The 25,546-nt window shown below is 40.4% G+C and overlaps 1 protein-coding gene across 1 annotated transcript in view; it reads left to right on the top strand.

Moving 5' to 3' along the window:
• The window catches only part of LOC131692335 (uncharacterized), a 32,501-nt gene extending 9,698 nt beyond the window's left edge, over nucleotides 1–22,803 (top strand). Inside the window, exon 2 of the mRNA XM_058979320.1 lies at nucleotides 8,377–22,803. Within this exon, the coding sequence (XP_058835303.1) occupies nucleotides 8,377–8,380 (4 nt within the window). The 3' untranslated portion in view covers nucleotides 8,381–22,803. The remainder of the gene's footprint in view (nucleotides 1–8,376) is intronic.
• The last annotated feature ends 2,743 nt before the right edge of the window (nucleotides 22,804–25,546 follow it).

The following is a 25,546-nucleotide window of genomic DNA, read 5'->3' as shown; positions in this document are numbered from 1 at the left end:
GTCGGTTTTTCTCATCATTCGTATTCGTTCAAGCACTAGCAAGCAGCCAGTCCACCGAAGGAAAGCAGTTGGCAATAGCGACGGACGGAAAAAGTGCCCCAGCTACTGGTGACTCATCGGAACTGTCGCCCTGCAAGAATTTCGCCCCAACTAAAGGGCAACAGAGTAGGCTATCGTTCCAGCGTCTGGGTCGTGAGATTGTGCAGGACTGCAAAGTCGAGCTACGCTTACAAAGCTCAGTCGTAATGATGCCCCGAGAAGCCAACGATGCCTACTTGGTCGGTTTGTTCGAGAATGCAAAATAGTGCTTTCTAGCTCACCGTGTCCGCGGGGAGTGCGTCTGAATTATGCTCCCGCAATAAAACAATAAACGGTTCTTTACAGGACCAATTAATTGTGTTCTAATAAGAGTTAAACTGAAATTTACATTTTATGGTGTATAACAAATAATTTTCAGAAAGCAATATAAGAAATACGATGTGTGGAAAGAAAGAAAGAGAATTTAAATTATCTTCTCTCGCTCGTTTTCGTGCACTGCTTTTCCATTCCTTTCTGCTGCTACTACCATCATAACTAAAACGAATGTGCGTGTTCCCCCACCATCTCATGGCCAGTGTTGCCACAATTGCATGTCGCTATAACAATTTGAATTATTTTATTGATCCTCTCTAGTATTGATAAAATATAGAACATGCAAAGTACACTAGTCACATGCTTTTATTCGAACTTTTTGGCAGCCTCCGTTGATTAACTGCATAAATCGATTTGTTTGTGCAGCTCCTTGCTAGTAGCAAACTAAATAGCCTTTATCAGCGCTAACAAATAAAACAAAAGAATTTAAATTTGTGAAAATCTTCTCCTTCCTTCTTTTCAAATCTGCAACATTCTTTGAAAATATTGTTGGAATGTTGTTATTGAAAAACTGAACATGCAAGTTTGCTAGCACTGGCCACTAGATTGAAGGCGATGGAAAGACAGAATATTCGTTTTGGTTATGCTAGTATTGGTAACCGAACGGAAAGGAAAGGCACAGGAATGGCACGAAAACGAGCGGGAGAGCGATAGTAGTGCTTTCTCGTGTTTTCATATATGAATATTGGTCGGTCGGTTTTTCTCATCATTCGTATTCGTTCAAGCACTAGCAAGCAGCCAGTCCACCGGAGGAAAGCAGTTGGCGATGATGACGGTCCGCAAAAGTGCCCCAGCTACTGGTGGCCCATCGCAACCAACTACCGATCAGGAACTGTCGCCATGCTAGTATTTCGCCCCAACTAAAGGGCAACGGAGCAACTAATCCGCTGGCTAACATTCCAGCGTCTGGTTCGTAAGGTTGTGTATTACTTCAAAGTCGAGCTACGCTTACAAAACTCAGCCGTAATGAAGCCACTGATGCCTACTTGGTCGGTTTGTGGGAGTGGGCGTAAATTACAATAAAAGCAACGGTTCTTTTCAGGACCAATCAATTGTGTTCTAGTGAGAGTTAAACTGAAACTTTTATTTTAAGGTGTGTAGCAAATTTTCAACAAGCAACATAATACGTTGGGTGGAAAGAAGTAGCTTGCACACGGAACAAAAATTTAAATTATCCTCTCGCTCGTTTCGTGCACTGCTTTTCCATTCCTTTCTACTGTTATTATCAGTATTACCAAAACGAATGTGTTGTTGCATGTGTTTAAGAGAAACGTTGAAGTCGCATGCTTCTATTCAAGCTTTTTGGCAGCCCCCGTGAACTAACTGCATTAAATGATTTTTTGTGCAGCTCCGTGCTAGTAGCAAACAAAATGGCCCTACCAGTGTCTGATTCGTGAGATTGTGCAGGATTTTAAAGTCGAGCTAAGCTTATAAAGTTCAGCCGTAATGGTACCCGAAGAAGCCAGTCTTGTCGTTTTGTTCGAGGCTACAAAACAGTTCGCCAGGCACGTAACTATCATGCCAAAAATATCCAACGATCCAGCGCATCACCATCAACACAAACGCCGATACCAAAGGTTCTTTTCAGAACCACCATTATTACCATAGAGAATTATTTGAAAATTTCCCATTCAAACGTGATTCTGTTGAATATTATTAGATTTAAATTAACGTCTCGAATTGAAATCACGACGCTCCGGTTCTGTGACAGACATTACCCACCCATCTTTTTTTATTGTGACCACGACACCCCATTTCAATATTTCTGAATGAACAGAAGGTCGAGTTTGGAAAGTTTGTAACTTTCATTGTACTTAACCAAATTACACAATGTTCGCACTAATGATTCAGAAATATGATCAGGAATCTTCTGTTAGATTTGTAAGTATGTATAATTTACATGAATAAAGAAAAATTGATTTTCAGGAATCAATTATTATCTGTTCTTCCATTGGCCAGTACTACGCGACTTCCTCATGCTAACAATTAATTTCATCGTTAGCCATCTCCCTCACCAAGGCCAACAACGCCAACAAAACCGGTCCTTTTCAGGACCACCATCATTTTTGTAAAGAATAATTTGAAATATTCCTCGCCCAAATCAGCTTTTGTCCGAAAATCCTAATGAGTATCAACATATTTGAAGAACGTGTTCCTTATGTATTCTACATCTCTCCGGTTATGTCGCAGACATTACCCACCCATCTTTTTTCTCCCGGAAGAGGTGTGTCTGCTGCCTCCGTTTCTGTTTGTATCGTTTCACATTCTGTCGGGTTCCATGCTGCAGCATGACCGCTCGCGCTGCATTCTTCTCCTCCAAAAACCGCTCCGCACTCCTCGTCGAACCAATCGTTCCGTCGTCTCCGTTTCTCGTACCCGACAATGTCGTCAGTTACGTTGTTGATGGCTGCTTTTACTGTTCTCCAGCAGTCCTCTAGATGGGCCACGTCGAGCTCTCCCTCGTCCGGCAACGCTGCCTCGAGGTGCTGTGCGTATGCAGTGGTGACATCTGGTTGCTTCAGTCGCTCCAGACCGTACCGAGGCGGCCGCCGGTACCGTAAATGATTAATGACGGATAGTTTTGGGCACAATTTAGGCATCACCAGGTAGTGGTCAGAGTCGATGTTAGCACACCGATAGGTCCTGACGTCGATAATGTCGGAGAAGTGCCGTCCATCGATCAGGACGTGGTCGATTTGCGATTCCGTCTGTAGCGGTGATCTCCAGGTGTAACGATAAGGGAGGCTGTGCTGGAAGAAGGTGCTACGAATGGCCATGTTCTTGGAGGCGGCGAAAAATCGCTCCACCACTGTACTGAAACAAGAAGCCTCTATTCAATTTGCGTTCATCGCCTAGTCGATTAAACCTGTGTCATCTTTGTTCACCCGAAGCCGCGGTGCATTTTAGATAGCGTTTTACTCGCTTAAACTCAGTCCAGTCTCGCCAAGAGCTTATTCTCCGACTAAGAATAGATACGGACGTAGATATGTCTAGCCGTGAATTCACTGCTATATACTAACATGAACCAGACATTGGTAGTCATGGTTGGTTGGTTGGTAGGAATGTTGCATCTTTTCATATCTTGTATCGAGAGGAATTATTAATACCTTAACATGCTCCGAGCCGGTTGTTTTGATGACATCAATAAGATATTGCTGCTGGCTCCTCCTGTATCCTTTTCGACATCAACAACCAAATACTAATGAACTTCTCTTAAACTGTTGACGACGAAATTGTTCTTCAGCGTCTCTACCAAAGACTCTATAGTAGCCCTGTCGTCGTTCGAAATTATCAGATTGTCAACGCTAACTAGAACAAACACAAGCCAAGGGTAAATAACGTCTTTGAAATACTTCATCAACACAAGTACATGAAGCCGATTATTTCAGGATCGCGCAATTGGCTTCAACTCGCACAAACCTTTCTTTAGACAGCATACCTTGCTTTCCGCTTCTTTTACAGCAAATACAGGATGCCGCCGAATGAGAATCTCCTCCTCAAGATTGCCGTCGAGGAAAGCTGACTTGACAGCGTACTGTTGAACTATCATCCTCCAATCCAATCCGGTGCAAAGATTTCGTTAAATTCACTTATTCAGTTACGTAACGCTGGTTGAGGTATTGAGCAACAAGCCGTGCTCTGAAGCGCCTTATATTTACGTCCGAGTCCCAGTTACTTCCCAGCGCTCGACTTTCTGGTGGCAGTTCAACAATCTCTCAAATGTCATTAGGTTAGGCGAATGTCTTGCGATTCTGCGTAGCCTAGGGTTCCATCTCTAGCTCTTGCTGCTGTTGTTCGTTCAGACCGACGGATTGTCAGCTTTAGCGGGTCGTCTAATGGTTCCTGAAAGAGTTCAACGTCGTTAGATTAGTCATACAAAAGCATTCAAGTTCCTAGGACTTTGACAACGTGTTTTTCGAATCCATTTTAGAAGCAGCACGAGGTAAAACTACATGGAGTATCACATATCACGAACTGGATACACGCAATGCTTAGCAACCGATATCTGTGCTCATTGTTAAGACAAGTAGAGATAAAAAACTGAGTGTCTGAGGATGTCCTCAAGGCGGTGTTCTGTCACCACTTCTATGGAACCTTGTCGCCGATGGCTTGTTGAGGAAGCTTACTGAGCTTGGGTTTCCGACGTATGGTTTCGCCGATGATTATCATATAATGATCGCTGGTATTTGCATTAACACACTTTTTGATTTGTTAAGCAATGGTGTCTTCATGTTGGACTATCAGTTAATCCAAATAAAACATCAATGGTGCTTTTCACGCAACGAAGGATTACAACCGGAGCTAGTCCACTGCAGCTCTTTGACTCTGAAATTATTATCGCAGATCTAGTTAAGTACGTTGAGATAATTCTTGACTCAAAATTTAATTGGACAGCTCACATCGAAAGCTTTCAAGACCTTCGGCGAATATAGACGGGCTATCGGCAAATCTTGGGGACTCAAACCCAAGTACACAACAATTGTTAGACCAATACTGGCATACGGGTGCTTTGTTTGGTGGCAGAAGGGAGAAGTCATGACAATCCAATCAAAGTTAAACCATCTGCAGAGGATGGTCTTGATAGCGATGACTGCTGCTCTAGAGGCACTCTTGAACATAAAACCACTACATGTGTTTCTGAAAGAAGAAGCACTTTCTTGTGCATACCATCTTAAGGTTACTGAGCTCTGGAACAGTAACCCAATAGATCGTTCAACTAGCCACACAAGACTGTGGTCCCAAATGATTACTTGGGATGAATATACATTTGCTCCCAGTGACCTTACACTCACATGTAGTTTTCCTTTTAGAACTTTCAATGTAAGAATTCCTCTTCGCGAGGAATGACTGTCTGGTTGGGTGGAGCGACAACTTGAAGATTATGTAGTTTGTTATAATGACGGTTCTTTGTTGGAGAGCCGAGCCGATGCTGGTGTATACTGTCGTGAAATGACATTAAACCAGTCTCACTTGCTTGATAGAGACTGTACCATATTCCAAGCAGAAGTCTTTGAGATTCTGTGTAGCGTACAATTGGCACTTCGACAGGGAATTTGCGGCAAAAGAATCTATTTATGCTCTGACAGTCTGGCTGCCCTGAAAGCACTTAGTTCGGCAGATTCGAAATCGAAATTAGTAATCGCATGTCGAACTCAAATCGAAGAACTTAGCATTTCCAATGCTATCTACCTTCTATGGGTACCCGGTCGTTACGGTGTTACTGGAAATGGTGGCGCTGCGACTGACTTCGTTGGTCCAGAACCGGTTCTACCACTGTCGATAAGTTGGATAAAGCACAAGATTTGCTCTTGGGCTGCATTCGAACATGCCAATCATTGCCGTAGCTTGTAAACTTGCGTTCAAACAAAGACTTTTCTGCCGGATGTGAGTCCAAAAATGTCGAAGACTTTGTTGCATTTTTCCAAGCGCAACTGCAGTATTCTAATCAGGGCACTGACTGGACATACTGCAAACTCAATTATCACATGACTACTATTCAGCGTGCTGAGTATTATTCATGTGATCTTTGTGAATCCGATTACGGAACAACATATCATTTGGTATGCAACTGCCCTGTAGTAACTCATTTTTTGGTTCTCCATACATAGAAGAACCTACAGAGTACAGAGAGCTATAATTTTAGCCGTTTAATAGTCCAAACAATGTTCTAAAACATTTATATAACAGAAAAAATCTAGCAGAAGACTTATGATGAAAAAACTGTTATAAAGGGGCCGTTCACAAATAATGCCCCGCATCTTAAAAAGCTTAAAAGATAAAGAGTTGAAGTCTTCAGCTAAAATATTAGTAACAAGTTTTTCTACTACTGTGCTGAAGTATTTGCCTATCTGAATTATTGAAGAAAATAAATTTCATTTTTAGGGGGATTAATCATCAATCTAATAAGACAGAAGGACGGGGAGTTCTATTCCAAGAAACTTTCTCGAAGACACCATATTGGTAAAGTTAACAGTTTTGACGCAATCTAAGAAAAAACCTTTTTTGCTCTTTGAGACAGGGGTTGTGCAGGGGTTGGAAATCTAATTCCTGCTATTGTACCCCTAACCTTACCACTTCCCCAAACCTTTCCAATAAGGGAAATGATAAACAATACGATTCTTGGCAAGGCACAAATCTCCAATCAAGATGGGGAACGTGGCATTTGAGCTAGACGCTACTGGTTTCTGAAACTCGATTACCAGTTACGTCTCTGAATGTCACTGTTGATGTCATTATCGATGAGCACCAGTTAGTCCAAATACACGAACAAATCAACTTCCTAGAGCATATCGTCTCCATCAATTGATATACTCGGTGGAAGGCGTAATGTTTCTTCCTTCGAAATCTCTTGCTCTTATGTATTTTTTTTTTTGATGCATTTCTGATCAATTCGTTTTGCTTGAACCTTCAGTCGTATGTACGTCTCTACTAGAGTGACAACAAAAAATTACCCCTATTGGCCCACTCCTGAGTCGATTCCTAGTCCCACCAGGAGTACTTGCTACAAATTTGAAGCAACGCGCCTGAAGTTTATATGGGATTTTTCGACTGTTTGCGTGGACAAAATCCACTGGTGGGCATTTTTGCCGCTAGATGGCACTGCATGTATCGTACTATCACTGTAAATGAAAATAAGAAAGATAGTATAACTGTCTACAACTTTGTCGAAGACTGCTAGTCAATCCGAAGTTATTAAACTTTTAACGAAGTGATGTCTGAGTCAGTTTTGCATGGGGCCTAGCAGTGCATGGTTGTGTATAGGTATTCGGTTACCACCAACTATACAGTTTTGTGAGATAATGGTTAGATTTAACTGAATAGTATGTTCAGAAGAATTGTAGTACATGATTCGAGTTTGGTTAGAAAATTTTAGTTCCACCTGTGACCGCATTGAGGGCGCCAACACTAACACGAAGACAAAAAGCTGAACAAACTTTCGGAAATTCGTACCACCCGTGTCAATCCTCGCTCTTCTTATTGAGCAGTAGAGAAGAGAGCCCATCACGTTGCCGCATCTCTTCCCGTGTTCGTGCATTATATGCCATAGCTGGTCTCTATCGATTGTATTATACGCGGCTTGAAATCTTGGAACAGGTGATAAGTGGGCACATTGCATTCGCGACATTTTTGAGGGACTGTCGCGTAACGTTATGTCACGTCATGTCACGTCACGTCACGTCGCGTCGCGTTACGTCGTGTCACGTCATGTCACGTCACGTCACGTCATGTCATGTCACGTCATGTCACGTCACGTCATGTCATGTCACGTCACGTCACGTCATGTCACGTCATGTCATGTCACGTCACGTCATGTCATGTCATGTCATGTCATGTCACGTCACGTCATGTCATGTCACGTCATATAACGTCACGTCATGCCATGTCACAAGACAAGCCAAGGCGTAATTGTCCTGTAATTATTACCAATTACATGACAAGACAATCACAATAACATGGCAATGGCTAAACAATATTTTACCAAAAGGATTTTTTTAATTAGACGAAAGTTTACGCATGAGGGCACAAGACGTGTGACTTTGGGTTTAGTGTCCAACTTTCTTCAATTGGTGTGGGTTTTGGACTTATCTAACGGGCTTTGAGTTGGTGTCAGTTACTGATGAGGAGAATTCGTAACACTAACAACCAAACTTTTGACAATTACATGACTAGACAAGAAAAAATGACCATGGCAATTGAAATGACAGCGACAATGACATGATATGGTAAAACGAAGCAATCGTATACTGAACATTTTCATTAGATGACGTTTTTGAAATTGATGGGGGTGAATAGAAAAATATTACCGTGACGATTAATTTTGTAGCGTATTAAGCCATTCTATGCGAATCTTTTTTGGCAAATTGATCGCGAGACTTATCTGTGTTGTACTTTATTTTGAGACAATTTCTAGCAGCATGTAAAATCCTTAATCAGCAACTACTAACGAAACCTTTTATTTTTTAGCTAAACAAAAAATTACGGCGACGCTGAAGAAATTCAAAGAGGAAACGGTCAACCCAAATGACCCAAGCTGGAAACGGAAACCGTTGGCAAAGATTATAAACCGACGGAAAACACAAAAAATAGTCCCATAAAAGCAAGAACTCTGGTAAAACCCATTTTTATACTAGCCGATAATGATTCAAGCCGCAAAGAGGATTACGCTGGAAGCGGAAGCAGCAGCCCGGTAGCATCCATCATCAATAGGCTGATTTAACAAAATTCCGTTCTTTTTTTTTGTTCTTACCCTCCACGCTCGTATATTATAGTTTAAAACTGAACACAAATCTACTTAAAAGTGTTCCCATCTAGCTATTCCCTCTGCTGCCACAACTTCCACAATGCAACCATGTCAGATCTCCGAACCCACGAAGGCACGTCTAGAGTCGTGTGTTTATTTCGCTCATCCGGGAAAGGAGGCAATAATTGAGTTATAGATTGAACGATTGGATCTATTGCCCAGACGAAAAATCCAATCTTCATCCAGAATTAAACCATGCACCATAGGCGCATATACCTACCGGCTCTGATTGGCTGGCTGACTGAAAATTTAGAGGAAGTAGTGGCGGTTGCGGTGCGGCAGCAACACAGCAAATTTGGTTAGATATTGGGTTCGAGAAACTATAACTAAGTTTGAAGCTCACGGATGGATAGAAACAACCAGCAGGAAGCATGATAATCGATCGTAAAATTAGCAAACGGAAAGATTTCAGAACGGGGGCCAATCCACACCAGCTGTCAAGTGTTTGCTGCCACCTGCTTGCTTGATGGTGGCATCATTCAGTGTGTTTACCTTTTCCCGCGTTGGAAAATAAATTATAGATTATTATTGCCACTACCAGGTCACTTCGATGCCGTTTCGTAGCAAATGTGCAAACACTCCGTCAATACAATTTAGCAGGCAGTCGGCGTGGCGTGCGCGCGTGTTTACACAAATCACGCATTACCATTTTAAACGAACCGCGCGCCTCCACCGCAGCTACTATATAGCCATACCACCCGCGAGATGGCAAATGTCATTCACTGTGTTGTCTCTATTTTTTTTTTTTTGGCTGCCGTCAAATAGGAGAGTGCTCAACAGCTTGGTTTGCCAAAAAAGAATCCAGTCCACACAAACACTGAACAACGGACCAATTTATGGGTGTCATAAATAATAAACAGGCCGCGTGAGTGGAGCATCGCGTTTTTTTTTACTTAGTTCTTAAACACTATAATCGCGTGACCTCATCGGTGCTGATGGGCTGAAGTAGCGAAAGATAGGCAAACAAGAAAAATTACGCCCCCCGGTAGTATTCGTTTTTTACTCGTTTCTCAACTTCGGGTGGCGCTAGCAGAATAAGAAGTGACACTCGCGTTGATGGCCTGCTGCGGTGGATAATGATGCGGTATCATGCTTGCTGCTGGAAACCATAGCTATTGTTTTCTGCCAGCGAAATACACAAAACGAAATAAGTGTGATCTATTTATTTACTTAAAACTAGTTTTTGTATTGCATTTTTTTACATGAGGTACAGCCGCAGTCCTATAGTTTTAAGCATTTCCAATCGAAATCGAATCACAAGGCAAAACCGATGCAAATTTTCCAAATAGTATAACGAAAGGAAAGAACATACCTTCAGAGCAGCAGTAATTATTATTCGACCAGACATTCCTAGTACTTTTTGCAGGCAGAGAATATTTCCATGTTTATAGTGCAAGCAGCATAGAAAAGCAACTTTTTTGTACACTGAAGAAGAAAAATAAGAAACAGCAACAAAAAACAACAACAAAACGAATCGCCCATAAACACCAGTTTAGTACCAGATTTATGAACCGAAGCATTTCCAATAACTAACTAATATTAATAGAACACGTGAACAAAAAAGCGCATACATATATTTTTAGAAGTTTTCCCAACTCGCTCCAGCGCGTAGCAACATTTTGTAGCCTTTTGCGTTCGTTTATTTACAAACAAATTCATCATTCGGCGGAAGAAGCGAGAACACGTGTGCGTAGCAAAACGAAACGAACTCGAAGAAGGGACGAAAAGCCATAGAAAGATTTCCCTATACACAATTAGGAACGAGCAGCAGCAGCAGGCGTCGGCTCTAATAGTGTGCTCTATAGGTATAGAAAGGCGATGAGCTAAATGGTCCGCGATCCAAGTAAGCCACGCACTGTGCTCGCGATGCGATGTGGTTGCGTTGGATACGACGGAGGTGAAACAGGAAGAACAAATCGCTTCACGGAACGAGTTTCGTTCGGTTGTGAAGTAAGATGGTGTGGGTGGATGGAGGAGGGGAAGGAAAACCGATTTTTCAAAGTGCAACCATATGTGCGGTGCAGAGCCAGTCGCCAAGCAGCCGGTGCGTGCGCGCCCGATGATTAACGGCGGGTGAGAGGATTTAGAAATCAAAAACAAAAAAAAGACAGAACACTGACAGGGGGTCGAAGAATCGCCCACAAATAGCGATGCAGGTCGGTCGCGCGTTTGGGTGCAAGATATTTTTAATGTAGGTACGGTTTGATGTTTCCTTCATTTTTGTTTTATTTTTATGACCACATGTGCGTGTGTGTCGGGAAAGCATAATCGAACGAGCTGATGAAAGGTTCGGATGCTATAAAATGTTTAACTCACCGTGGCGGGTTTTGGTGACGATAGGGACGGGGTCGAATAGAGATAGGATTGGTCAGCTTGGTTTAGTCGGGGGAAAGTATTTCTGTTATTCTGTCGAAATACTAGATAATCGCAGCAGGCAATGGCTTGTGGAATGATTTAATCGTAGAAGCATTAGCAGATGCGAGAACGCGTTCGTTTTGACAGATGCAATTCTACGGTTGCGTACAAAATGGATATGAACTTTTGGGAGATGAGTGTTCTATTGAATCAGGCAGAGGCTGGCCACTTTTTAATTTTGACTTGCTGGATTTTTATGTGTATTGCAAAAGCACACTAGAAATGGAGTGGCCACTCAACGGCGATTTATGGTGGTGGATTTTATGCTTGACGAGTAAGTCGAACTCTATAGTTTCTTCTGTCTAACTCGAAATTAGTTCTTTTGTTAGAAACAATCTATAACTTTCTATTTTTATTTGCCAACAACTCGGTGTAGCTAGAATAAGGCCTTAATATTTGTTATTTCATGAGCAGTCATTTTGAATTATACTGCAGAAATATTTCATTTTTTTTTTGCAAAATATGAATAAAAACTGACTTATTTTTTTCTTCAGGAGGCGTAGCCAAAGAAATATGTTGGGAGTCAGAATAATTGTATGAAGTGATTCGGCCTTATTCTACGCAGCGTGTGATGTGAGACGACCAATCTCATCGCACTCTACGTGACATTTCTCACCCGCTTCGGAAGACTCACTCCGGGTGACGTGAGCCCCATTTAATGGAAAATCTCACCTCACCCAACTCGAGTCTTAGAATTTGGCGAGAAGTCACGTAGAGTGAGATGAGATTAGTCGTCTCACGTCACACGTAGCGCAGAATAGCGTTGATTGTGAAACCCCAGAAAATTTAGCATTTCGTCGAATTGGAAACAAAAATAAACATAAAAGCGTTTTTTGCTCGTACTCATGCATATCTAATTCGATACACGATCTGGTGGCTCTGGACAGAACAGTTAAGATGTGGATTTCAGCAAAGATTTCCAATATTCAGGTAACTGAAGATTCGGATGAAAGGGTCTTTTTATCTTAATCGGTATCGATGTAGCTAAAAATACCATTCAAAGCAGCTTAATTTTAAATGATTGTATGAATATTGAAGTTAAAAATTGCGCGACAAATTGTTTAGCATCTTTTGGTTGGAGTTTTATTCAGCTCTGGAATATAATGCTAAACAGACGAAAACCAGCCAACCTAACCTCGGTTTAAGCTCCCAGGTTTTTCCGAAGAGCTTACTGCACGCTCAAAGTGCTGGTGTTACCTTATTTATTCACAGTCAGGCCCGTAGCGTGCGGTTGGCTAGATTGACATGTTTAATACGCAGTTGTTAGCAGCATCATTCGCCTAACCGCTCAATCATTTTCCATTCGTTTTCAATTTGATAGCCCCCTGTGAATATCTCTTCACTGACTAGATTTTTGAATACCCTGAGCATACTTCTTGAAAATGCTAAACATGATGGCTTTGGTTGGTGAATGAAGAAGTATCAATTTAGAAATGAAAGCGTTCGATTTTATGAAAGTCCCGCCAACTTGAAAGTGAATTATTGAGGGAGCTGTAGCAAAGATTAATTAAATTCGAGACCCCTTACCGTACCGCGAGAAGTGAAGTCTCCTCGACTCGTCGGGGGACGTCCACGATATCACAAAGTTGCCGATGCCCAACTTAGGCCGAATCAGTCCTACATTAAAGCAAATCTCTGGTTAAAATGTCAGAGATGAGATTTTTGGTGTTCTTGGAAGCGCTGCCAATTCCTTGTTTGATCTCATATTTTTAAGATCAGGAGCTGTTCGCTTCGGCTCTTTGTTTGACACAATGCCACCAGCTTAAGCTTTTGCAAGGAATCTCATTAAAGTTACACAATTTCTGAGAGCGGACGTATAATGATTTCTTTTTGCAAAAGAGTGCCAAGAGTATGGTCTAGGATTGTGGTACCGGTAATACCGGTACCGAAAATCCCGGGAATACCGACCCATTTTTGGTACCGTAATACCGGTACTGAACAAAAGCCAGTACCGGTATTTTCGGTACTATACAATTTTTTATGACAAATATGTTAACTATGCAGGGGGATCTGTTTCAAAATATCGGTCTGCAAGATAGCGTTTATTTATATTAATTTTCCTTCTAGATACATCGTTGAGATAACACCTTTGTGTGGGAATGAGGTGGGGCCATCATCATAATAATTCTAGAAGTTAAAGTTTTATTAGTGACATTCTGATTGGTTTCCATTATTCACTGGGTGGCGCGTAACAAGACTATGGTCTAAGTCATGTCTGTATTTGGTTTACTTTTAAACCTTTATCTATAAAAGAACGAACAGCGATTTAGTAGCTAACAGTTTTAGACTTGGTGAACTGCTTCAAATGGGGCGATTTGTAATTATTAGTGATCGGAAAATTCTGCAAAACTCCATAGTTTACAGGAAAGCAAGGAACCTTGATATGCATTAGAGAATAGTAGGCAACCGACATAAAGGTCGAAACCAATTTTCAGAAAAGCAAGAAAGGAAATGCGATTAACCTGCTCGGATTTACTTCCATTTTCGCTTTGATTTACTGTTGTTAATAGGGTTTCATACATTAACCATCTGTTCTAGTCGAAGAAAGTCGCACCACTTAACAGTTATTGATTTCAAGGTGGCCTAGATTTCGAAATAAAAGAAGGTGCCCTATACGAAAAATATCTTCTGTGAAATGAGTCTTGCCATTCTGAAGCAATTTAAAAACAATAAACGTGCTTTTTAATCAGCACAAATCAATCATCTGTGAATAAGATCATCAGTTTGAGCATTCAATTTCAGTTTGAAGCTTTTTTTGAATTTTTTAAAAAATATTCGAGTACCGGTACTTTACCGGTACTGAGAGCTTCAGTACCGTAGTACCGGTTCTCGCCAAAAAGGGTCGGTACTGTGAACCCTACTGTGTACATTCCCCACCTAGGCACACCTTTCAGAACATTTACTTGCATCAAAATCGCAACACAATCCCGCCAAAGCTTATCCGACACTTCATTTGTCCCGTTCACCATTTGTTTGGTAAGGAGCACATCATTTTGTCCCGTCCAATGCAATTTCCATTTAAAATTTCATTGGAACAAAGGGGTACTTGAAACAGCCAACTCCGTGCTTCAGTAGACCTACGCATGGCAAACTCGAATCGGTGACTACGCTGTCGATCGCAACCTTATAAGCAGGTATGTAGACGCGGTAGTCCTTTATAAAAGGTTTATCGCCAGTAACGTAATCTGCTTGCTCCGACCGAGTTCAGTATGTATGATTCTAAACGGGAATTCAAAGTTTTTGATGACGAATCTTGTTCAGCATCCATCTTACCGTACGCTGGGTTTTTTCAAGGGTATTCATGTGCGGGTAACCCAGCTCAACGAGATAATTTAAAGAACGTGATGGGCGAGGCGAAATTTACAAATGATTGTAAAGCATCTAACTATCTTCAATCGATGTATGACTGAATGCTATCAATTTCTTTCAACGTATGTATAAAAACCTTTGACAGCAATAGATCACAAAAGCATCTTTGCTTCATTCACGTGTGCAAAAAGGTCATAACCGTAATATCGTGACGACACTTAGGCTTGTAATTTAAATATAATTATATGCACCGTCCACCAACCAGATCACAGCTCCCAAAAATTGTCTCAGTGCATTGGTCTTCACATACAGTAGGGTGGCAATATTTATGGCTATCTTGAATTTTCAAACTGGACACACCTCAAAATTTTTTAGCGCCTCGACGGAAGGTGCTCTATGGAAAACTTGAGCTTAATCGGACATGACTAAGGGTCGTGCAAAACGATCAAAGTTCAAAATTGTTCACTCGTAAAAAAAAACACCAACTCTTTGAAATGTTAAAAATTGAGTTCGTATTTTTGATGCCAAATGAAAAATTGTTCACGGCATTCTAAAACATCTCACATCAAAAATGCGAAATTGATTTTTGAAAATTCATAGTGGCCCTGATGCTTTGTTTTGCGGAAGCTCCAGAAGGCCACGCTACATCCCTGTTCACAGTGTCGCAGTGTTACAAATATTCGAATTAATTAAATAAAAATTAGGCATATTCAGACGTATTCCTCTTCACTATTCAGTGACTTTTGTTATCGAAAACGTCAAACGAACCAACTAACTTTCATTCGATGCAAGCTTTCATTCGTCTTCGATTACACGAAGCGACCGCATCAAAGTAGGCATCGGCGTAAAGTAAGCGATGATAATCATTGTTTATTATTGTTTATCAACATTTGAAAATATTTTTCTAGACATTTGGTGAAATGAATATTGTTGTGCTATATTCAGTGAACTTGACAGATTTGTGAAAGAATATTTTGTCTATTCTTCACGAGTTGCATCAAGTTCATTCTCAACCGTCAAAAAAGAGCCTCGATTATTCACTACCCTAAAGTTGTCTAGGTTACGCTGTTTTCCTATTTGAAGCACCTGGTCATTGTGAAGTTCAGGGCTAATTGCATCCGATCGCTTACTACAGATTCGTGTTTCCCTCTCACAATTAGGATACTGTTGATATACATATCCAAAAATCTCGAAACCCATTGCAGCCAGGTTATTTGGAAGATCGTTCATTACTAAGGTACAGAGCAGAGGTAGTAATACACCACTCTGGGGACGGTCTCTGTTGGCTAATCTAGTTGCTTTCGCATCGCCCAATGTGGCTGTAAACTCTCGACTTTCAAGCAGTGCAAGAATCCAGTACCTGGGTCAGGTTTTCCACTCCCCGTTCTTCCCATGGCCTTTCGAATCGATATTTAGAACGTGTTGACAAGTGCAGCCTCGACGTCAAATAGCCGTTTCTTTCTAATCAAGAGATTTGCCCTTTTGGTAAGAAAACTGGTTTGAGCGAAACGTTGGATAAGTGTTCCGTTTGAATATAGTAATCCAATAGTTCTGATGGAACTAGTATCGAATAGGCCTTAGGTAGTAGCAAGTTTTTTTGTCTGTCTTTGGGAGATATCTCCGGTAGAATTATATCTACTGATTACTGAAGAAATATTCGAAGAATAGTATCAGGACCTGACGATGTGTAGGGTTCGTAGGCGTTGATAGTCCATTTATTAAGAGATGGCGTGAAAATCTGACAGGTCAGCTCTTGCGATGTCTCAAAAGTCTTGTTAGGACGAACCTATCAAAATTTCGTCTCTCGCAATTGACCCAGAAAAGTGGGTGTTTGTTCGAACATCTATTTTCCCCATTGTCAGTTGTGAAAGAGCCATCTGTTCCACTTGCCCGAGGCCGTTTCTGCGATTCTTTGATTTCTGGAGGCGAACTGCCTCTGGGAAGTTTCCAATGTTTTCGCAGAGCTCGCGAATCGATAGTTTAGTTACCTTCTTCAACCTTGAGTTGTATTTGGCAAGAGCGATCCTGTGATCTGATAATTGAACAAGTGCCTAGCTTCCTTCCTAAGTTTTGCCAGACTTGCGTTCCACAGCGGAAGTTCGCGATGGACATTCCTCTTCATTCGATGGCAGCTGTCCCGGTAAGCGGATTTGATTCTCGTCGCTGTAGGTCGTTTGGCGCATTGTCCAGACCATCTGGAGATTGAATCTTTCCCGCTCGATTGACTGTTCCAGGTGTGAGTGGAAAGCATACTACTTTTTTCCCTGTTTCAGTACTGTGGATTTTTTTGTTTCAATGTGTCTATGATCTGACAGACTAGGTTCGTCAGAAACGTGTCCTCCATTATTCCAGTTATTTGAGCACTACATGCCGTAAGGTCCAGTACTTCGCACATAATTGTGTTAATAAATGTAGGTCCATTTCGCTGGTTGCATTTTTTTTTGTTAGGGGAAACTTTGCCACTGCGACCACTATTCAGGTTGTCTTTTGTGACTGTTCCTGTTTGCTCTACATGTTACAAACTACCCGAATCCAATGTAGATGGAGGCGAGTTATTTGTTTGTCCACATGTGTCGTCCCAACCGGGTAGTACATTGTTAGTGTAGCTAAGGATCCGTTTGGGACAGGTATGCCATACTTCGTGAGGCGTCATAAGATGCCTTCCGAAGCATCGCTCCCTTCGAAGAAATAGTACTGCACACTGGCAGAGAATATGTTCCGAGCTCTCGGGCTCGTAGTTACGGAATCGACAAATGTTACCTTGACTTTTGCCAATTTTTTTCAGATGATACTTAGCAGGACAATGTCCTGTAAATTTTTGCGGTTTAGATCCATTAGTTTTTAGACTCTCGTTGTATCTGCATGTATGAATTTCTTAGCTTGTCGAGCGCCTTCAACGTTACGCCAGTCGTTTAGTAGTTGGTCTCTTGCCCAAGCCTAGTTCAATGGCACAGGTAGATATACCTAGAAATGGTTCTGGTCCAACAAACATGTTTGATGAACCACGTCTAGCTAATTCATCTGCCACATCGTTACCCTCGATTTCTTGGTGAACAGGTACACAGAATATCATTACTTTATTTCGAGTTGCCAGTTGTTGTAAAGATGTGCTACACTCCCAAACTAGCTTGGATTCACATTTCGACGACCTTAATGCTGCCTTGCTGTCCGAAAGATTACGATTTTTGCATGCCTTGCAGTTTCGTTTCCTACAGACGTCCGAGCAATTCTTGGTCCGTAGACTCCCGAACCAGTCAGCTCACCCATGTTAGAACCATCCGTATAGAATGATATTGTACCTTGAGGCAGTATGGGACCCCCTACATCCTATATCTGACGATCCTGTCGAAGTTCGGTTTAGCCTCCATTGTATCATGAATTGTAGTCAAGACAGGGTTTAGTTTGAGTTCCTTTATTATTTTCAGGTGACTATTTAAATCCCCATCAAATAGTGGTTTACCCTTTAGTACTATCAGAGAGCCAAGTATCGCCTCCCTCATAACATGTTTGTGCAATGAAGGTAGATGGCTTCCATAGCTGTAGTGTTGATTTCATAGCGCCTGTGATAGAGAGGCAGGCTAGACTCTGAACTTTAGTTAGTTTATCTTGGGCGGTCTTTTGCTTAACTTTGGGCTACCATACAATGGAAGAATAAGCTAGTCGTGGTCTGGCGATGGCCGTGTAGGACCAGTAAGCCAACTGTTGCATACATTGACATCATATGACGAAAGGTACTCAAGAAGGTACTCACCTCTATTATTTATATCCTTGCAAGCTCCTGTTGTTTGATGAGCATTGGCTTCTCATCCTATGATGAAGAGAGCTTGCTTATGCTTCTGCAGATTCTTAAGAGGGCATCGATTTCGGAGGATGGTGCTGTATCCGTATCATCAGGGATCACCATCTCCTGCTTGCACTTAACTGTCGAGCTTTGAAGCCAATTCTTCGGTTGCTTCATGTTGCGGACGGTTCGTCACTGTCTGACGCACCAATGTCCTTCTTCGGCTCAGTATTTGGAAGCTCTCTTGCAATATTTTTCCTAGGTACAGTTCCAGATCCTTACCTCGCGTAGCAGTTCGCGAGCCGCGTGTGATACGTGTGGTGTTGTGTCCGCATTTGGCCACCCACGGGTGCCTTGCCAAACCATACTTGCTTTCCCAAAAAGTTAGTTCAGCCGGTTATGCTGGAAGTTTATCAGTTTTACTGTAGCATCATCTACTGCCAGCAGGCGCTACAGTTTTGAGGACTGTGCTTCTTTTCACGACACCCTCGCGTGTCCTGTGCAGAAATTGTTATTCTGTATCTTTATAATAGCGGAGAATGTTTCCATCTGACCTGTCGATACTGTCGGAAACATACCCAAATCAATGCGCCTGTTTCAGAGTTCGAGTAGTTTCAACGGACTGCAACTCAAACCTTGGTGTACTATGGCAACTTCACTGTAGTCTGTACAGTGAGGATGTACGTAATGATGGCTATTGAGCTTGGCTTGGCCATTTCGTTGTAGGTTTGCCGCTGTTAATCATACCTCTTGATATTGAGGCTTATTACTGCAGTCACTATTGTTCGGCTGGTGTCTTTCCTATGGGGGTTTTGGTTAGCCCCAGTGCGTCGGTGGGATTGTGGCCATTTCACAGTAGTCACCTGTAGCGTTTCTTCGCAGCTCCGCTTAATTGTCGAATTCCATGTTTCTTGGGCTGGTCCGTTTGGTGTTTTCCTCGTTGCTTTACTATTCTATCAGTTGCGGTTGCACGAATGTGTTAAATTTCCGTGACCCGTGATCGAATGGACCATTCAATTTCTAGCAAATTCAGACACATCTTTGTTTTTAAAACAAGACGATACAAAAATAGGTGAATTATTTGCTTCCGTGTCGTACGACATTCGATTTCCGGCCGCATTAAATATGCCATAGTACTCGATATCCCTTTTACAACTGGTTTGTGACCTAGAAAAGAAAAAAAAACATCTTATGATAGTGACAATAGATATTTACATTATTTCTATGAACAAGGCCGAAATGTTAATGATGTGGTCTGTGCAAAAATTGAACCATTTATTTGAGTAAAGATTGAACCATCAAACGTAATTTATAGTACACATAATTAAAAAAATTGAATACCTCATAACCTATTCTTCACCTATCATATTTAGCGTTCTTGCTTACGTTCATTAATTTTCTCGAGAATGGCCAAACAATTGTTTCGTTGCAGTTTATAATTGGAGCACATATACAGGGTGTTTGGTTCATGGTTAAGAATCTCTCGGGGGGTGATAAACTGCCATATTTGGAGCAAAAAATTGTTCTACACATACCATCAAATCTTAACCGTTACAGAGTTATTGAACTTTTTGTGTAAAAAACTTATTTGTCTTAAAATACCTCTAATTTTCTAAGTATACTTTGTATTTTAAATATTTCAGTTCCATTCGAAAGGTGAGAAAATTTCCTATTGACTGGTGTTCTCATATCTTTTAAGTAATTAGTTTTAATTACCTTTTAGCTATAAAGTAGTTAAAAGTTAGTGTTTTTGAGGAGGTTTTTGCTAATTTTCTCGAAATAATGAAGTATGATTATAGCAATATCCATTATCCATTATTTCTATCTCTTCTCATTTCTTTGTAATTTCATTACTATACTTTTCCTGTAACCGACTTGCAAGTGCTTAAAAGACTCTTATCTAAAAAATATGCTTTATATCGTTATTTACAAGATTTCATTGGAAAGCTGAGAAAATATCCTATCAGTGTATGTACAAATATCTTTTAGTTAAGTGTACTAAATGATTTTTTACTAACGAAATAACTCAAAATTTGTGTTTTTTGGAGAGTTTTTTAATTATTCTAATTATTAATCAACAAAATTTATCGTTACTATTGTTCATTTGATGCCCCTTAATGTTCTCTATAACTTTTTATTTGACACTTTGTCTATATCTCTTTTCATTTTGCTGCTATTTAATAGTTAACACAGCATGAGCTCACCACAAATGTAGTGGGTTCGAAATCGTTATTTTTCCATATGAAACGATGTGATAAAAACGATTTTGCGTCGAAACCAAAAGAGATAATTGAATGGAGTCAAAGAAAGAACTGTAGAACTTGTTGAGATGCATTATTTCCATGATAATAATGGTGATGTTTATTATTTACTATTTTAAGAAAATAAACGAAAATGCTAATAATAGCACTAACTTTAAACTAATTTACTTTTAAAAGAATACTAAATTCACTTAACTGAAAGGTATTAATACATTTTTCACTGTAAAATTTTCCTGGCTTTCGAACAAAAAGAAAAAAAGTACAATAAGTGCCATAATTTTTCAATTAGAGCTGGTACTAGTGAAAATGAGATAAAAATATCCAAGTTGAATAACCCAAAATCATGAAAATAAGAAAAGGTAAGTGTATCATGTCAAAGAACGAATTAAGCAGCTCATCAAGACTAACAATCTGAATTATTAAAAAGATGAGGTTAACTATGAGGATTTTCAAGAAATGAACGAAAAATCGTTCAAAATTGTTTAATTTTCAATAAATTACTTTGAAAAGGCTACTTAAACCCATTAGCTGAAACATATGAGGGCATCACTCAATGCGAAATTTTCTCACCTTTCGAATGAAACTAAAACATTTAAAATACACAGTATACTTTTAAAGTTAGAGGTATGTCAAGACAAATATTTTTTTTTTACACAAAAAGTTCAATAACGGTTGAGATTTGATGGTATGTGTAGAACAATTTTTTTCTCCAAATATGGCAGTCTATCACCCCCCGAGAGATTCTTAACCATGAACCAAACACCCTGTATATGCCGATTACTATTACCTTCGATTTAGCTCTAGAACGAACCTCGAATAGATATACTAATTGTCAAAAATAAAATTATATCTTAGAACGGCATGCTTCGATCGGATCTATCAAAACACGTTGCCTTTTTATTCATTTTTCAAGACTTTTCGACTCAACTCCGACCTCGTTGAATACGTTACTTTTGAGTTATTTGAGGTGAACTCAAACATGGTAAATTTCACTTAAATTTACCCTACTAAACGATTCCCCAAAATTGGGTCAAAAGAACTCATTTTAAGAGGTTTTAGTATGCGCGTAAAAAATAGACTTTAAGCTGAGATTATGTTCAAATTGGGTCATTACCTATTTTTTTTGGGCTTTTGGCATTATAAAACAAAAATGAGAGAATATGTAATTGACTTTCATCATTCAATCATAACTTGTAGGGATTACCGCGAAATTTGACATTTTTTCAGCATCCAATAAAAAGACCTGCCTACTAAGATTGATCTTTTTTCTGATTTGTCGCCACTACAACAACACCGTTCAACGAAAACGTGAAGCAATTGTTTTTAAAAATTCAGCACGTGTCTTTACACAAACGTTATCACCTTCTTCAAACTCCTTCCACGATTCCCACTTGCACGACCTTTGCTCGGAAACCAGATGCAGCTGGAAAAGAAAACGGTGAAAATAACCGTGAAATTAAACCACACACCGACCGAAAAACGCGCACGCCTTTAGCTCGTCGCTCAATCGTATACAGAAAAAAACAGCAGTGAGAATAACGAAAAAACAAACAAACAACAGTCATAGATTCCACCCATATAGAAACAGATAAACCTGAAAACAGAAGGCAAACCTCGAACCGGACAGAAATAGTTTACGATTTACAAACTAACGCATCTTTATGTCCCAACTTGCGGGCACCGAAAAGAAAACTAAACACAAAAAAAACTAATCATTTTAATTTTCCATCACCATCCCACAACAAAACGGGCGGATCACCGCCCGAAACAGGATGCAGCCACTTCCAGTTGAGACAAAAACAAACAGTTAGAGCACGCACATCAATCACAGTAACCCACAACAAATGGGACAGGAAAAAACCCAGCTTGCTATATGCCGGGTTTTCAACTCACTAGTTTTCCAACTAATTGCTGCCTTGCAACAGAAAAAAAGCTTACAAACAAAGAGACAATTTAAACGCAAAATTTTTGCTGAACAATTCCTAAACTACACTTTTTAAACAGACCTCTACAAAGAAAAAAAAGCCTGACCATCACCTTCGTCATCAGCATCGGATTGGTTGAGGTTAAAACTTTTCGTTTTTTAGTTTGAACAAAAACAAAAATAACAAAACATTGGGTAATGAAGCAATTTATAGTTGTTTATTGGAAGAATCCAGAACCCCCTAGTGCTTTGATTCACGATTAGGTGATACCGAGATAAACGAGAATCATGAGCAAGTCAACTGCGTTGGATGTACTTTGTATGGCAAACCAATAAAGCAAATCAAAAAAAAAAAAAACAGATAAGTAAATCGTAAAATAAACAAAACAATACAAGTTATCGATACATGGTTTAAACGTCTGACGGACTCTCCATTAGTGTTAGTTAGTTTAGTTTTTGTTCGTTGTTGTAAGAAAGCCCCCGATTCCATTTTTGTGGAAGAAAACGTGTTCGGTGTCCCTTTTCGCTCCACGTAGAGTTTGTTTTTTCCGTTAACATGGTAGTTTGAAAAAAGAAAAACGGAACTCACGAAACCACATTACACCTACCAGTACCTATGTGAGAAAGTAGAGAAACTTTTTAGATACCGGAAAGTAAATACAGTCCCCCGTAATAAAATTGAAACAACTGAAACAGACTGGACAGTGATTTTTTTCTTCTTCTTCTGGCACTAGTAAAGAAACGAGAGAACAAGAACTGGCGCAACTGACAAACGGTCAAATAAACTGATGCGAACAAGCAGAACAAAAAAGCGAGGACGCCACAGTACTACAGTCCAGGGACAGGTATTTTGTAGCATTTACTGATAACAGAGACGGGGTGGGTTCGAAATGGAGGAAATCAAGAAAAAAAAAAAACGAGTGCATTTTTTTAGAAAGGGTACCCCTTAAATGAAGTTAATAATCAACCTGACCGCAAGGGATTTTACAGAACAAGCAAAACAAAATAATGGAACACTACTGGAAATTTTTGTGTGTAAGGAAAACAAAAAAAAATGTACCACGTGTCGTTGGGGAGTGGGTGGTAATAAAAACAATAGAGCTGTAGCGTGTTTTTTATGTGGAGAACAGAGCAGCTGTTGTTAGCGAATAACATCATATTATGACTATTATTGCTGATAATATAATAAATTCGCGAGCAGGTAAGACGTGTAAACAAAACAAAAAATAAAAATAACTATTATTATTATTATAATTATTATTATTATTACAATTATAACATTCTATACATGAACCTAAGTATATAAATAATAAAGTATATTAAAATTAAACGAATATAATTTTTTGATGACAGTATTCTTTTCTTGATAACGGATTCCTTTTAAAATATAATAGGTAAATTTTGCTGGGAAATGGCAAACAGAAAAAAGCCAACAAATAAAATTTTCATCACCACCATCACTACCCACACCAAAACCGGTGGATCACCGCGCGAAACAGGACGCAGCCACTACTAGTGGGGCAAATAGAAATTTCACTATCAAGGCCACCCGAAACAAATGGGGCATTTTACTTATGTCGTTTTTACTTGAAGCGAAACTAAGTCAGGTTCTAAGCCCAACTGCTGTCAAAATGTATGAAATGACAGCAGTTGGGGTTGCAGCCTGACTCAGTTTCGGGGTCAAGTGAAAAATGGCATCAGCTTTCTCTGCATGCCGGGTTTTCATGTGACTAGTTTTTCAACTTTCTATTTACTTATTTCTTTGTTCACCCTTTCACCCTTTTTTTGGTGAGCTGAGGACAGTCGAGAAAAAGCTTCAGCGGCGTAAGCTTGCCATGGTCAACAGCCGAGACAGGAATTTGTTGACAGATAGTACAGGAGTGGCGATCTGGTGGACTAAAATACGAGGACAACATCGACATTACTGGCGTTGATCGCAGAGCAGCGGAAGAGGCATTTTTGCCTTTTAAAGGCAGGCTCCGGGAATTGGACTGACTATTAACTCTGATAAGACAAAATACACGGTAGCTGGTAGAGAGCCATGTAGTCCGAATGGTGTTGATTTCGAGGTGGCGATTGATGTGATACGGAAGGAGTTCATCGACTGCGAATAGGCATTTCTACGGTTTGCATAGTAAGTTGAAGACCCGTAGTTTAAAGATACCCACAAAACTTGCTTTTTACAAATCGCTGACATTTTATGTAGCTCTATATTTATGCGCCCAATATTCGGTGGCACAATGGACACGACATTCTGAGCATGTAGCGCGAATGCGGGTAAAGAGACCAAGTAATGTTGTTGCTGGCAGTTAGATTCTAGTAGATTTCATCGTCGTTGACCATGTGCAATCGTCGAGGATCCGATCATCGGATTCAGGGACCTGGCAAAAACGAGAAATACCGTGAAGAAATCGTGGAGTTGCTCGTTCAATCCTCGGTCCGGATCATACACTACTACGACATGCGAATATATCACTGGCCCTTACGACGATTGGCCAGATAAGTATCAATAGATACTCCATCCCAGCCGCCATTTTGAACTTATTGGGGCGCTAAATCTTCTTTATCGCAACTTCAGGGAAACGCATGGTCTCAATTTGTCTAGGCTTAACAGTTGCTTTGGCTTGACCAATTCATAGTCCTGCAACGGACGAGCACGGGACGTAGACGGAGAAAGATTTTGGCCAAATTTCTATATTTCACAGTATTTGGGAAAGTTGGACCAGGCGGCTAACTGTACGACTGCCAGCGAGCTTGTACTGAACGCCACATTCCTTACCGGAAATATCAGCCTGCACAGGCTGCGACTTTGATTCGACCTACTTCACACTTCCATGCACATTTTACAGATTCTTCTAATAGAGTAAACAAAGAGTTCTTACGATGCGAAAGAGTGGCCACTAGAACCATAAAACACGTGACGAGCCGATTTACCCAAGTTTGCAGTAGGAGGGGATGAGTGCGGTGTTTCTGACGGCACCCTTGAATCCCTCATCCTCATTCATGATTTACGTTGTCATTTTCCTTGACTACATGGCGCCCTTAAACAGGTGGTAGTCTGTTATTCGATTACCCACACGGCTTTGAAGTTGCTCACCTCAATTGCGACGGGATTGTTCGCTCATTGGAGTGAGTGTGAATGA

The sequence above is a fragment of the Topomyia yanbarensis genome, chromosome 1, assembly GCF_030247195.1.
Source record: "Topomyia yanbarensis strain Yona2022 chromosome 1, ASM3024719v1, whole genome shotgun sequence".
NCBI classification, from domain to species: domain Eukaryota; kingdom Metazoa; phylum Arthropoda; class Insecta; order Diptera; family Culicidae; genus Topomyia; species Topomyia yanbarensis.
The sequence above is the reverse complement of the archived record's forward strand: the minus strand, read 5'-3'. Positions and strand labels throughout refer to the sequence as shown.